This window comes from Labeo rohita, unplaced genomic scaffold (genome assembly GCF_022985175.1).
Source record: "Labeo rohita strain BAU-BD-2019 unplaced genomic scaffold, IGBB_LRoh.1.0 scaffold_742, whole genome shotgun sequence".
Classification (NCBI taxonomy): Eukaryota; Metazoa; Chordata; class Actinopteri; order Cypriniformes; family Cyprinidae; genus Labeo; species Labeo rohita.
This window is the reverse complement of record NW_026129681.1, coordinates 159-15,410: the sequence shown is the minus strand read 5'-3', so window position 1 is coordinate 15,410 and position 15,252 is coordinate 159. Positions and strand designations below refer to the sequence as shown.

At 35.9% G+C, this 15,252-nt stretch overlaps 1 protein-coding gene across 3 annotated transcripts; it reads left to right on the top strand.

The window, feature by feature from the left end:
* Positions 1–3,148: 3,148 nt before the first annotated feature.
* LOC127161803 (C-type Lectin CRL-like) lies at positions 3,149–13,103 on the top strand. Of its 3 annotated transcripts, none has more exons than XM_051104555.1 (6): positions 3,149–3,175; positions 11,855–11,930; positions 12,120–12,262; positions 12,362–12,502; positions 12,638–12,752; positions 12,871–13,100. In XM_051104555.1, exons 1-6 carry the CDS (start codon positions 3,173–3,175, stop codon positions 12,969–12,971), a joined length of 579 nt encoding a protein of 192 aa, XP_050960512.1. In that variant the 5' UTR covers positions 3,149–3,172; the 3' UTR covers positions 12,972–13,100. The 3 variants fall into 3 exon arrangements, with proteins under 3 accessions (XP_050960512.1, XP_050960513.1, XP_050960511.1); XM_051104554.1 differs by lacking the exon at positions 3,149–3,175 and adding an exon at positions 11,671–11,761 and having other exon boundaries at positions 12,871–13,098; XM_051104556.1 differs by lacking the exons at positions 3,149–3,175; positions 11,855–11,930 and adding an exon at positions 7,613–7,683 and having other exon boundaries at positions 12,871–13,103.
* Positions 13,104–15,252: the final 2,149 nt, after the last annotated feature.

The window sequence follows — 15,252 nt, the reverse complement described above, 5'->3', positions numbered from 1 at the left end:
AGACAGTGTTAAGAGCTACTGGAAGGTTAACTCTGCCTGGTTTAAATGTTTCAAAATGATTAACAGTTGAAAATATTAGAAATTTAGAAAAGTAATCAAAAAGTAATTAAAAGTAATGTTACATTACTTTAATAAAGTAATTGAAAAGTTACACTACTTATTACATTTTAAATCAAGTAACTTGTAATCTGTAACCTGTTACATTTCCAAAGTAACCTTCCCAACACTGCAGATAACTGGGATACTCATCCAGCAATACTTGAATACCTTAATATTAAATAAATAACCAATAAATTTCCTTTCATTTCTCTTTTGAATTTTTCAGTTTTTGAAGACAAGGTGTCCATTAAACCACTTTAAACTGCTGAGGAAGTTCAAGCAGGTACTTTAAAGAAAGAAAGAAAGTGTGGGTGGGGTTGATACATATGCAATATAAATTTTAAAAAAGTGAGGGCAGGGTGACAAAAGTCAGAATTCTCCCTCTAAAAGTAAGCCTGGCACAGTGCCACCTCGTGGACAAAACAGAAAACAAGACAATATTATAAAAATAGCTTTTGGGAGAAATCGCAGGGGCCCCACACAATTGCATGCTTTGCGTAGTGGGTAAACATGCTACTGCATACTCAGAGAAAAGTTTCTGTGGCTACTGTGTCTCGTGTGTGTTGTGGAAGTAGCTAGTGTGAAGATGAACGCTTGTCACAATGAACGAATGAGAAAAATCTGCCATTGATCATTCTCACCATTTGTAAACCGTTGATTATTTATCTGTCTGTTTTAATATGATGTCTTGTATGCAAGGGTACAACAGTGCCTCAAACCACATTAATCCACGCACAGGAGCAGTGCCGAAGCACAATCAAAACAATGTTCTTCCTCAAGACGCATGCGTGCCATTTTATTTTAAATCACTAGAGGGCAAAAACAGTAATGTCTAGGTTATGCATGTAACCCTCGTTCCCTGAAGGACTGAATGGAGACGTACTTGTCAGGGCCTCTTTGCAGTCTTGCAGGTATTCTTAACAGGGCCCTGAGCCGCTCTCCTGCGGCCAGCTCGAGGCCCCGGCTGAGGGGTTGCCATGATTTATATATCATCTGAAATAAGCTTTCCATTGATGTATGGTTTGTTATGATAGTTATGTTATGATATATTTGGCTGAGATACAGCTATTTGAAAATCTGGAATCTGAGGGTGCAAAAATAATCTAAATATTGAGAAAATCACATTTGAAGTTGTCCAAATTAAGTTTTTAGCAATGCATATTACTAATCAAAAATTAGTTTGAATGGAAATTTACAAAATATCTTCATGGAACATGATCATTAGTTAATATTCTAATGATTTTTTGCATAAAGGGAAATCGATAATTTTGACCTGTTGGCTAGGAGACACTTCATCATGAGGCATGTATTATAAACATTATATATCTTTCTTTTTAAAATGCTTCAGGCGCTAGATGTCACAGTCACAGTTTCCTGTGTGATGAAGAATAAAAAACTTTTCTAGACCCGCAAGTCAGTATAAGACCAAGAGAAGATGAGGAGTTGTGAAATCGAATGGAAAGATATAAAATAAGGTGAGACAGAAGCAAAATTTACCAACAATTTACCATAGTTTGATCTGACATTGTGTACTGATTTTAATGTTTTATAATAAAAACTTGTACACTCATGGATGACAGTTGTAATGGAGAGACTGAGAGAGGCATGCGGATACATCTGCAAGCTTTTATTGAATGGCTCATTTAAACAGGCAAGGGTCAGACACCAGCAAACAGATGTAAACAGGGAAAGACAAAAGAGTAATCCAAAGACAGGCATGGGTTGATCTTCTGCGAACGTAATCCAGGGGACGAAGCAAACCAGTAATCCAATAGATAGGCGAGAAACAGACAGAATGCGGTAAACCAGGCAGGAATCAAGAATGACTAGACTAGGTTCCATAAGTTGCTATAGGTCAGACAGAGATAAACGCAAACAATACTCTGCAATAAGAACAGGGAAGTCCATAGTTTATAAAGTGTGTGTGTGATTGGTTGCAGCTGTGCTTGTAAATCAGTGCAATGGATGCTGGGAAGTGTAGTCAGGAGTGACATGCAACAGTTTGTGTAGTGTGAGAGTCACAGACCGGATTCATGACAACAGTATACTTTTGCCAGTAGAAAGAGCTCATCGAGAGCTTTCATTTGATATATCTCCATTTCACCCAAAATGTCACTTACACCCTTCCGGTTCTCACCCCTCGAAATATATCTTTGCTGTACCTAAAAAAATTATTATACGTTTAAGCAGTATCACGAACCTTTATCTTTGATATATTTTAAAGAAGACCAGCAATAAAGCCAAAAAGAGAGGTGCAAAGAATTGCATAAAACAAACAAGACACAATTCCTGACGCTTTTATGTTCTAGCAGTACAGTAATAGTGAATGGGAAATTAGAAGAACTAATGCTTCATGCAACTTAATGCATTATGTTGTGATACAAGTTGCTTTGTTTCACCATTAGGCCACATTAGGCCAGCTTTTATGTGATGAAGAGCTGAGAACAAGATGTGAGAGAAAAAGAAGGGGTTGTGAAAATTAAAGCGATACAAAGTGACAGATGTAACAACTTTCATGATAACTTTATTGAGCCTTCATGAAGTCAGAATCTCGAGCACCCAAATGTTTACACTTAAGTTTGAGTAATTACAAATAACGAATGTCTTTATAGGAGAAGTATTTTGGCCCTATTTACCCTTAATGCAACTTGACGGACTGAATTTCCCATTTCCTATCCATCCAAGACCAAGAATGAGTCTTGGTCTTGATCAGATAGCTATACATTAAGCCGTTATCAAAGCCTAATGTGTTCTGTATGTCTCCTTAATTGAAAACATGATGTTTAATAACCACATAACTTGCATTGTCATATAGCTGTAAATTACTGCCATACAGACATTCATCTGACAGATTCTGTTGCTGATAACAGAATACTTACTGATTGTAACACTGAATCATGCATGAAATAAAATGCTTTGTGAAAAGTGCTAAATAAACTTGAATTTAATTAAATGATAAAGCGATTAAGGCTGGCAACTGTTGCTGGCAGTGCCAAGTGGATGTTGGCACCAAGAGGTTCACAACTGTTTAACCAAGGTTAAGGACAGAAAGACAGCAAGCTGATGAGCTGCAATGGTAAGTCCTCTCCTTGAATGTACAGTCCTTGTACGTAAGATACATTACATATCATATGTCGTGGTTAATAATCATTATGGCCCAAGCCCTAAAAGGGCGAAGCTATTCAGGGCTGTGTAAAAAGTGCATGCTCTGGAATTTGATATACTCCTCGGAGGCCTTTATTCCGACGGCCACCAAACTCGGTCAGCATGACCTCAAGACATTGGGGATCCCTGGTGAAAAAACCAGCATATGCTGGTAGGTATGTTTTGCTGCTGGTTTATGCTGGTCCTTGACCAGCAACATGACCAGCTAAGGACCAGCTTAAACCAGCATCAAAACATACCTACCAGCATATGCTGTTTTTTTCACCAGGGATGTTAAATTGCGGAGGGATTTTTGATATCTCGAGCGGTTTTAGTTTTAATCCAAGGTACCGATCTGAGAAACCCATGGCTCATAAACATACGTGATTTCACCACACTGCGTCAGTGCTGCACTGTGTGTGAGACCTGATGAATAAGAACATGAATAACAACATATTTATTCATTTGTATTAAATTTTAGTCTTTATTCTGTCAGTTTTCATTCACAGTCATTTCACTGTATGCAATTCACATTTTTATGCCAAAATTCTTAAACAATAATCAATTCATGCTGTTAACGTTATACTAAGATTAATTAGCTAAAATGTTCATCATTGTTATTTCTTTAAGGCAACGCCCGCGCATTCATTCATCAATTTTAATACTGCTCTTATGAAAATTAACAATGGTATGTGTAGTGGCAATACAAATGGATATCAGTCAGTGGAAAAAATAAAATTAACTTAACATTGTTACTACATTTACTATAGTAAATCCATGGTTAATTTTGTAAGGGTGTTTATTTAAAATGTATTTTAATGTAAACAGGTATAAAATATGATGAAAAAACATTGTTAATGAGAAGACAAAATTGACTGCAGCAGGTTAAATTAATTTATTATTCAGAATGCACATTTGGAACAGAAATATATTAATAGAAACATTTCAGCAGGAGATATGAGATGTAAGCCCAAACATCCTCAGTTTCGAAATGCATACTCCAAGTGAACGTGCTCCCGCATAATATATTAGAAGGACCTTAATTCATCCGACGCATCTCATCCCTGTTGTGTCAGCAAATCGTGAAAACTGAGGCAGTGTGTCATTGTTTAGAATAAAAGCAGCCAGGTACACTGCAGTAACACCAGCGAAAAAGGAAAGAGAGGATTCTCCCATTAGTTTTCATTGCGTTGCGATGGGACCGGAAGTGGGGCAACACTGCTTCTCTTACCGGATATAGGAAGTGAGATAAAGGTCCATTATGGCGAGAAATGAGAAACAGGAAATGGCTAATAACTATTGCACACATTGCCTGATTCTGATAAAACTTCAGGAGTTTGTTCATTGTATGATGCCGATCACATAGATGTGACTATTAGGAGTCAAAGTTATAGCGCCACCAACTGGCAGCAGGAAGTGTGTCGTTTTCAAAATGCTTTTAAATCAGCCTCTTAATTTTACTCGATTTGCTTCAAACTTCATCAGAATAATGTCAAAACACAGCCGATGACAATCTGTAAAGGGATTGTAGATACATTAAATGCTGTTGCCATGGCAACGTGTCAAACTTTAACATTTGTTTCCTGTGTTTTTGGGGCACTTAATAAGCTTAGATTTTCATGAAACTCAACACACACATCAGTATTAATGTCAGTTAGACACTGGCAAAGGCTCATAAATGGGCGTGGAGGAGGCGCTCTATAGCGCCACCTTTTGTCAAAAGTGGGGGGGGGTTAGTTTTAGCTACAGACACCAAACTCGGTATGTATATTGTTCTCATCAAGCCGGACAACTTTCTAATTTACATCCATTAGCTGCGACCAACAGGAAGTCTGCTATTTTGATTTGAATGTGGATTTTTGGTAAAATCTGGCTTTACATAAATTCATACTCCTCAAAGCAGAAACAAGTAGTTCACACCAAACTTTGTCAACATGATGCCAACATACTGAAGATGCTAAATTGCGAGCGGATTTTGGATATTTTGAATGGTGTTGACATGGTGATTTATGAAATTAACAGTAAAAAAGATAACAGTAATTTTCAAATATCTTTAAAGTGCATTATTCTAACTCTTCAAAACGTTTTACATATGAGGAACAAGTCATTCTTAGGAAACATGGTTTGTTTCATAACCTTATCTTGTACAGAAGGCCCAAAAACATTAAAACTATCATATATCTTAAGGTGGTAGATGAAGACTGTAATACCAAAGATGACCACAAGATGTCCTCGTACAATAAGGGATCTTTTTAACTCCAAATATATCCAGGTCATTCTCAGTGTATAAGAATGAAAAATAATGCAAAGAATCAGTTGATATGTACTGCACTGTCAAAATACTTTTACATAATTATTGTATAAATGCTTAAAGAGCATTCAATTTTTTTTTTTTTTTACTTAAAAGGAGAAGTCATTAACGTTTAAATACATCCTATCCTCTCTCACTGATAGGATTAGAAGTATTTTGAGTCTGACTGTTTACTGCTCAGTTCAATTAATTAGAATTAAAAATAATAATAAGTTAATATGTACTTTATTGGTAATGTATTTATTTCACAAGTGCTTTTAGATCATTTATATAATATTTAAAAATGGTTGTAGATCATAAAACATGGTCTCTTTTGTTAACATCAGTTAATGTATTAACTAATATGAAGTAACAATTAACAATATATTTTTACGGCATTTTTTAATGTTAGTTTATAAAAATATGTTCATGTTAATTCACAGTACATAAACTAATGTTAAAAGATCCAACTTTACATTTTAATAATGCATTCATACTTTTTAAACTTAATATATAATTATAGAAATGCTATCCACAAGTTTCCTACGCCTCATGAGGCCTTGCGTCAAAAGTGGGAGCGTCTTCCGGTTCAAAGTAAACAAGCGGGACGTGACACTCATTCATTCAACAGTTGACAGGAGTGACGGGCAAATGAAGCCTCGTGAAGCACCGAGACTTTCCTCTGACTGTTTCGGGAAAAGATTCAAAGCTTCGAGAGTGTCAAAACAGCGCGATCTGGTGGTTAGTAAAAAATAAAGCAGCCAAAAGACTAAAGCTCCGTCGGAATACGCATTCGCCACAATTTCCATAGATCGGTCCATGTTATATGCACAAATAAAAGCATAACCGTGTGTGTGTGTTGGTTGAATTTCTGACTCTGATAAATTAATTTACCCATTGAATATAGTGCCATTAAATGTCAGTACGAATATCAATATGATGTAATAGAAGAATAATGTATAAATATATTAATTGCATATATATGGCATATATTTAATTTTCCTGAAATAATTAGTATTATTCATATTACTTGTATGACTGGGTATTTAATAATGTAATAATGTAATTATTAAATAGGTCCCAATGAAAATGTACTGGCAAAGTCAGATCTGGGGGTCGAACATTAGGACACGCAAAGTGAATTGCGTACATGACTGGACAGAAAGTGAGGCTTTTACGAAAGGGATTTCTACGTTAACAAGGCTCGAATCGAGGCTTCATCTGGCATGTCCTTTAACACAAGCTCTGATGTCTCGGTTCAAATGTCAGTTCACTAGTTGACAGTCATTGTTGTGCATATAAGAAGGTAATGACATCTCTCATAAAGATGTGCATCTTTACAAAGTAAACAATAGTCTAAAAAACACTTAGGCTCTTCGCTTATTAGCACACAAATACCACTGGTATACTACGTAAGCCGTCCACCGGAAGTTGTACCTACGTTCTTTTTTACAGTAGCGCCCCCCGGAAACTTGTGGATATAATTATTGCTCGTGTTAACTAATATAGGCTGCATCCGAAAGCTCTAAAATGCTGCCTTCGGAGGCAGCATTCCAAGGCAGGAAGGCATCAAGGCACGTCCGAATTCTAATTCTGCTTCACTTCCTGTCTCCGGAGGTACCTTCTTCTGATGTTTTTGAAGGCAGCATAGATGTATCCTTCGCTGCCTTCGATTTCCCACAATCCTGTGCGTGTGTGTCATATAGGCTATATAAATAAAGATATATTGGTGAAATTAGACTTGTTACTTTATATAATAGATGAGAACTTGACCATGATATACTTTATGAATCGTAATAGTGTAAAAAGCATGATAAGTAATATTGTTTGTAATAATAGTATTTAATAAAATGTTAAAAGGGTTCAAAAGAGTAGTGAATAAGAATAATATTTACAATATACTACCAATAATAACGAAACAGCCACTAATAACAATGACCTGTTCTGCAATATTACTTGCATCAGTGTTTTTATTTTTTTAAGCAAAAAGTAGCTGCCATTCTCAGTCGTCTTGCACTGGCGGTGAGGGCCCGTCATTGCTGCTTGCGGCTATATTATTTTACTTCTTTCACAGTTTAAATCAGGATCAATTAGTGTTCTGTTGATGATGCTCCTTTTTGGGAGTGGAAACTTCTTAACAATGAAGAAAGGTATTCATACTAAAATTAGGGATGCACCGATACCACTTTTTCCAGGACTCGCCCGATACCGATACTTTTATTTTTGGTACTTGCCGATTCCGAGTACCGATACCGATATTTTAAAATTTACCAGTAAATTTGTAAAATATTGGGTACAGAAACTAAAAGAATATGTATTAGTTGGTTAATTTCATTTATCAAATAGATACAGTCAAACCAAAATTTATTCAGATACCTTTTCTCACATTATCAGACATTTTTCACATTATCACATTATCATAAACTGTGTCCTGCACCCACTAGTAAAAAAAAAAAATATGTATATATATATAAAATTAGGTGGTGTATAGCTGATGTCTGAATAATTTTTAGTTTGACTATATATCCCTTAGTTATTTTTTTTTACACTTAATTATGCCCATTAAAAAGTGTTTTGTTACTTTCACTGTTCAAATTTTTTTTTTTTTTTTTTTGCTCTGTGGTACATCATCTTTAATTTAAAACTGCTCCATTGCAGCGGCTCAGTACTGTAATCACACGTTTTGTTGTAATAATGCAGGGAACCACTCTGATATTTTCAGAAATATAAGTCGCGTTTTTTTATCTGAAACATGCTGCTATTTGGGCTATAAGAGACTCAAATAATGCAGAAACACTCATGAAGCCAGCAAAACATGGGCAACGCGCTCAAGTACAGTACAGCCTAGCGCATTTCACACAGACTGCTAGTTTCACTTTCGTCGTACAGTCGTGTCTGCTTAAGGTTGAAAATAAATGATGTTTATAGTGAATGCCTCTATAAATTTTGTTTCATATTTACGAATTTGATTTAATCCAAAAGATGCTTGTGCTAAATATGCGAACATCAATAAAGATCACGTAACAAAAGTGCGCGCTCTCTCTTTCTCTTTGTCGCTCTCTCTCTCTCTCTCTCTCTCTCTACCGTTAAATAACTTGTGCATTGCTTTACTTACTTGTTTTTGACATATCCAACAAAACTACAAACTTTCCAGTGATGTCAAGGCGGGATCTTAACTCGACAAGCCGTGCATCTTCGCCGCCGCGCGCTCAATCCATTCTGCGTGCTTTGCCTTTCAGCTCGCGCGCACCAGCTATACAAGCCTTGATACTGAATGTTTAACATTATATTATTTGCATACATATACTTCGTAGACATCCTTAATTTCTAATGACTCCATTCTGCTGTCTGTTGTTCTGTTGTCGGCGTTTCTTTGCCTGAATACGCAGTTGTCACATGCTGTGTGGTATCGGCCTTTGATATCGGGGCATTTTAAGGAGTACGAGTACAGGAGCTCAGTATCGGGCCCGAGGTGCATCCCTAAATAAAATATTTTGAATTTTCAAAAATTTTCCATTACTTCAGGCCCATTCCTCAATGAGCACCTGATAATTAACGGTAAACCAGGTATTGTTAACAAAAAGCATATGACCACAAAGTTTGTGCGTATAGTTTATATAGCTTTGTCATTTAGGGTTTTCTGCTGGCCGTACAAATGTCACTGAGTCGTGCGTTATGCCTAAGTCCTGCAAAGTGTACGGCTTCACTGACTGGTATAAAGTGGGCAGTTACTGTGTCAAATACTTTAACAGCCCTCTCAACTTCACTGATGCTGATGTTGTTTTTTTTTTTGTTTTTTTTGTTTGTTTGTTTGTTTGTTTGTTTGTTTTGTCATTGTAATGTAACAAAAAAATAAAATAAATGAATCAATGTTATGTGTAGTCATTAAATTGTTCTTCCTTTTTCATATCCAGTTCAAGTGTAGGGCCACAGCCCCTGGTGCACACTTGGTGTCAGTGCATAGTAAAAAGCATAATGATTACTTGCCCTGCATGGTGCAAAATTTTAACCAAAACAACCTGCGCTTCTGGCTTGGAGCCTTTGTATTATTTAAAGTAAAAAAAGACAGAGGTGTGAAGAGGGTCATAAATAGGGAGAGCAAAGAGAAATTATTAAGTTGTTATTTCCGTTTTTCAATGACATGCACACACTATTTATTTTTTCTTCTTTAAAATCTCATTCAGTCTGGTGTATTTCTTTGGACTGATGGATCCTTCTGGGATTTTCAAATTTGGACACATGGTGAGCCCAACCACATGTACACTAGCATAGAGGAATGCGTGGAGATGAACTGGAAAGGTAAGAACAGACAAACACCAATGGGTAATAAGATAGTCACATTTCATTTTTAAAAATTTGTACACTCATGGATGACAGTTGTAACGGAGAGACTGAGAGAGGCGTGCGGATCCATCTGCAAGCTTTTATTGAACGGCTCATTTAAACAGGCAAGGGTCAGACACCAGCAAACAGATATAAACAGGGCAAGACAAAAGAGTAATCCAAAGACAGGCATGGGTCGATCGTCTGCGAACGTAATCCAGGGGACGAAGCAAACCGGTAATCCAATAGATAGGCGAGAAACAGACAGAATGCAGTAAACCAGGCAGGAATCAAGACTGACTAGACTAGGCTCCATAAGTTGCTATAGCTCGGACAGAGATAAACGCAAACAATACTCGGCGATAAGAACAGGGAAGTCCATAGTTTATAAAGTGTGTGTGTGATTGGCTGTAGCTGTGCTTGTAAATCAGTGCAATGGATGCTGGGAAATGTAGTCTGGAGTGACATGCAACAGTTTGTGTAGTGTGAGAGTCACGGACCGGATTCATGACAACAGTATACTTTTGCCAGTAGAAAGAGCTCATCAAGAGCTTTCATTTGATATATCTCCATTCACCCAAAATGTCACTTACACCCTTCTGGTTCTCACCCCTTGAAATATATCTTTTCTGTACCTAAATAGATTATTATATGTTTAAGCAGTATCACAAACCTTTATCTTTGATATATTTGAAGAAGACCAGCAATAAAGCCAAAGAGAGAGGTGCAAAGAATTGCATAAAATGAAGAAGACACAATTCCTGACGCTTTTATGTTCTAGCTATACAGTAAAAGTGAATGGGAAATTAGAAGAACTAATGCTTCATGCAACCTAATGCATTATGTTGTGATACAAGTTGCTTTGTTTCACCATGAGGCCACATTAGGCCAGCTTTTATGTGATGAAGAGCTGAGAACGTGATGTGAGAGAAAAAGAAGGGGTTGTGAAAATTAAAGCGATACAAAGTGACAGATGTAACAACTTTCATGATAACTTTACTGAGCCTTCATGAAGTCAGAATCTCGAGCACCCAAATGTTTACACTTAAGTTTGAGTAATTACAAATAATGAATGTCTCTATAGGAGAAGTATTTTGGCCCTATTTACACTTAATGCAACTTGACGGACTGAATTTCCCATTTCCTATCCATCCAAGACCAAGAATGAGTCTTGGTCTTGATCGGATAGCTATACATTAAGCTGTAATCAAAGCCTAACGTGTTCTGTATGTCTCCTTAATTGAAAACATGATGTTTAATAACCACATAACTTGCATTGTCATATAGCTGTAAATTACTGCCATACGGACATTCATTTGACGGATTCTGTTGCTGACAACAGAATACTTACTGATTGTAACACTGAAACATGCATTTTCTGAAATAATATGCTTTGTGAAAAGTGCTAAATAAACTTGAATTTAATTAAATGATAAAGCAACAGCTGTTGCTGGCAGTGTCAAGTGGATGTTGGCACCAAGAGGTTCACAACTGTTTAACCACAAGGTTATTGGTTTCACTTTATGGTGTGGTAAAGTAAAGTTTTCAGATGCTTGTAATTTACATGTAATTTAATTTAATGCTAGTCTCTTTCAGACTAATGTGCTGTCTACAAAATCAGTTTTAGCTTGTTTGTCCATTACAATGCTGACAGGAATGAAGTATATATTATATATATTATATATTATATATTATATATATTTCTTTTTAAAATGATTCAGTTGCTAGATGTCTGAAACAGTTTCCTGTGTAATGAAGAATAAAAAACTGTTCTAGACCTGAAAGTCAGTAAGATCAAGAGAAGAGGAGGAGTTGTGAAATTGAATGGAAAGGTATAAAATAAGGTGAAACAGAAGCAAAACTTATTATGAGGACAGGAAGACAACAAGCTGGTGAGCTGCAATGGTAAGTCCTCTCCTTGAATGAACAGTCCTTGTATGTAAGATATATTACATATCATATGTCACGGTTAATAATCATATTCTACTTCTTTCACAGTTTAAATCAGGATCAATTAGCCTTCTGTTGATGATGCTCCTTTTTGGGAGTGGAAACTTCTTAACAATGAAGAAAGGTAATGATTATTTCATACTAAAATATATTGAATTTTCAAAATTTTACCCATTACTTCAGGCCCATTCCTTAATGAGCACCTCATAATTAACGGTAAACCAGGTATTGTTAACAAAAAGCATGTGACCACAGTTTGTGCGTATAGTTTATATATAGAGTAGATCAAAATTCTTAGAGCTTTATCATTTAGGGTTTGTTGCTGGCCGTACAAATGTCACTGAGTCGTGCACTATGCCTACGTCATGCAAAGTGTACAGCTTCACTGACTGGTATGAAGTGGGCAGTTACTGTGTCAAATACTTCAACAGGCCTCTCAACTTCACTGCTGCTGAGGTAGTTTTTTTTTTTGTCATTGTAATGTAACAAAAAAATAAAATAAATGAATCAATGTTATGTGTAGTCATTAAATTGTTTTTCCTTTTTCTTATCCAGTTCAAGTGTAGGGCCACAGCCCCTGGTGCACATCTGGTGTCAGTGCATAGTAAAAAGCATAATGATTACTTGCTCTGCATGGTGCAAAATTTCAACCCAAATAACCTGCGCTTCTGGCTTGGAGCCTTTGAATTATTTCAGGTAAAGAAAAAAAGGTGTGAAGAGGTTCATAAATAGGGAGAGCAAAGAGAAATTATTAAGTTGTTATTTCCTGTTTTTCAATTACATGCACACACTATTCATTTATTCTTCTTTAAAATCTCCTCATTATCTCAGTCTGGTACATTTCTTTGGACTGATGGATCCTTCTGGGATTTTCAAATTTGGAATCGTGGTGAGCCCAACCACTTGTACACTCGCATAAATGAATGCGTGGAGATGATCTCGAAAGGTAAGAACAGAAAAACATCAGTGGGTTATAAGATAATCACATTTCATTTTAACTTTTAAAATTTGATAAGACACACTGCAGAAGAATAATCTCTTTCGTTCATTGACATTTTCAAAAGCTGGCCAATGGAATGACGAGCCTTGTCATGCCAAGAAAAACTACATGTGTGCCTTCAAGTGGGATACCATCTCAAAACCCAGCTCTGAGAAGATGGAGTAGTTTTAGCTGGGTATATAACACTTTCTGAATAAAATGATTTTCTTTGCAACAGCAACAGCAACAAAAAAAATAAAATAAATAAAAATAAATAAAAAAAAAAAAATCTTTAAATACCTTGAAAATGATAATAAAGAACATTTGCAATCAAAATTATCAGTTGATTTTATTTTTGTATTGTTTGTCTGATTATGACTGGCTGATTGTGACTATAAATATTAAGGAGAGCAGATGTCTGAAATGGAAACCACCCTGATAGCACAGGGTGTAGTAGTAAATAGTTCATCTTGGAGACGTCTATGTGACGTCTGCATTTACATCTGCAAGACATAGTTTTTTAGAGTGTTTGCTCATCTGCAATACGTCTATAGGACGTTTCTTATCAGATGTCAAACAGATGTTTATTAGATGTCTTAAAGATGTTTATGATCTAGAATGCATGTAAAACTTACATCTTACAGACGTCTGTCAGATGTTTGTACACAGCAGATGCTTTCCAGATCAAGAGATCTTTAACAGACATCTTGCAGATGTATGTGCGCTATAATTGCTGTGTATTCCATGTAATAATATTAGAATTAATAATTACAATGAATGATGTTCGTGGGCTGAAGTGACCCTAGTTTTAATACATCAAAAATCACAATATGCAAAACAGTAAATAGTAACTAATGCAAACAGATCAAAACAGTATAATATGCTATAACAAAATTGTGACTTTACAAATCTACATAAAATTATAAATATGAGAGCATATGATAAATGTGTTGTATTTAACAAACATTTCATACTTTTTCTAACTGTATTTACAAACTGAGTATAGCTACAGTAATACAACTTTTAAATGTTATGTTTGTTTTAGAAATGTATCTGTACTATCCCTAATTATAGGCTTATTATTTTTGCTTTTTAGGCTCATTTTGAGCACAATTATGTGCTTTCAGCTAATTGTAAAAGTGTAATTGTTTATTTATTTATTTTTTAGAATTATTTTATTATATTTATATTATTCATTCATATCAAAGTTAACATAAATAGTTTGACTACCTTGAAATCAATGTCTCCTTTGATAATTATTATAATAGCGTTCTGCTCAAGGTAGCATAACGCAACCAAGTAGGTCTAGATTTTAGCTTGGCTATTTCATCTTTTCAGCTAGAGCGCTGTTGTTGAAAGTAGTTATGACATGATTGCTCAGATAACCTGCCTGTTATGTTGGTCAAGTATTTTACAGTGTATTTGTAGGTTGGTGTTAAACAAACACAACAGGAAACGGGGACATTTTTGATACAGGTCGAGTCAGGGAAAGGAAACCAAAACTCAAGCCAGTCTCTGGAAAACAGGGACGTCTAATCACCATCATAAATGTATAACTACAGGGGAAAGATGGCTTTAAACTCACTATCCTTAATCTAACTAGTTTACAGTGCATATACTTGTGTTAAGGGAAATCATTTCTTTACCATAAGCTATTAAACCAAATAGAAATAGCATACATAAAGACTTAGGATAAATAGATAGCCTAACTCAGATAACTGGGATATTCATACAGCAATAATTGAATACCTTAATATTAAATAGAACTCTCACATTAAGCACAAAACTGAATTCAGGGAGTGGGATACAGAACGGGCAAACACATTTTAATTCATGTTGGTGATCTACAGTTCATTAGTGGAATCTGAAGGCCAGCAAAGGCAACACACAAACACAATGTAATGTCATCTTCTCAAAACAAACGTGCAATCCAAACTCCCTGTCATTTCAGTAAGGAAACATTTTTGGAACACCAATAAATTTCCTTTCATTTCTCTTTTGAATTTTCCAGTTTTTGAAGACAAGGTGTCCATTAAACCACTTTAAACTGCTGAGGAAGTTCAAGCAGGTACTTTAAAGAAAGAAAGAAAGAAAGTGTGGGCTGGGCTGATACACATGCAATATAAATTAATAAAAAGTTGGGGCAGGGTGACAGAGGTCAGAATCCTCCCTTTAAAAGTAAGCCTGGCACAGTGCCACCTGGTGGACAAAACGGAAAACAATAAATAATATTATAAAAACAGTAGCTTTCGGGAGAAATCGCAGGGGCCCCACACAATTGCGTGCTTTGCGTAGTGGGTAAACATGCTACTGCATACTCAGAGAAAAGTTTCTGTGGCTACTGTGTTTCGTGTGTGGTGTGGAAGTAGCTAGTGTGAAGATGAACGCTTGTCACAATGAATGAACAAGAAAAATCTGCCATTGATCATTCTCGCCATTTGTAAACCGTTGATTATTTGTCTGTCTG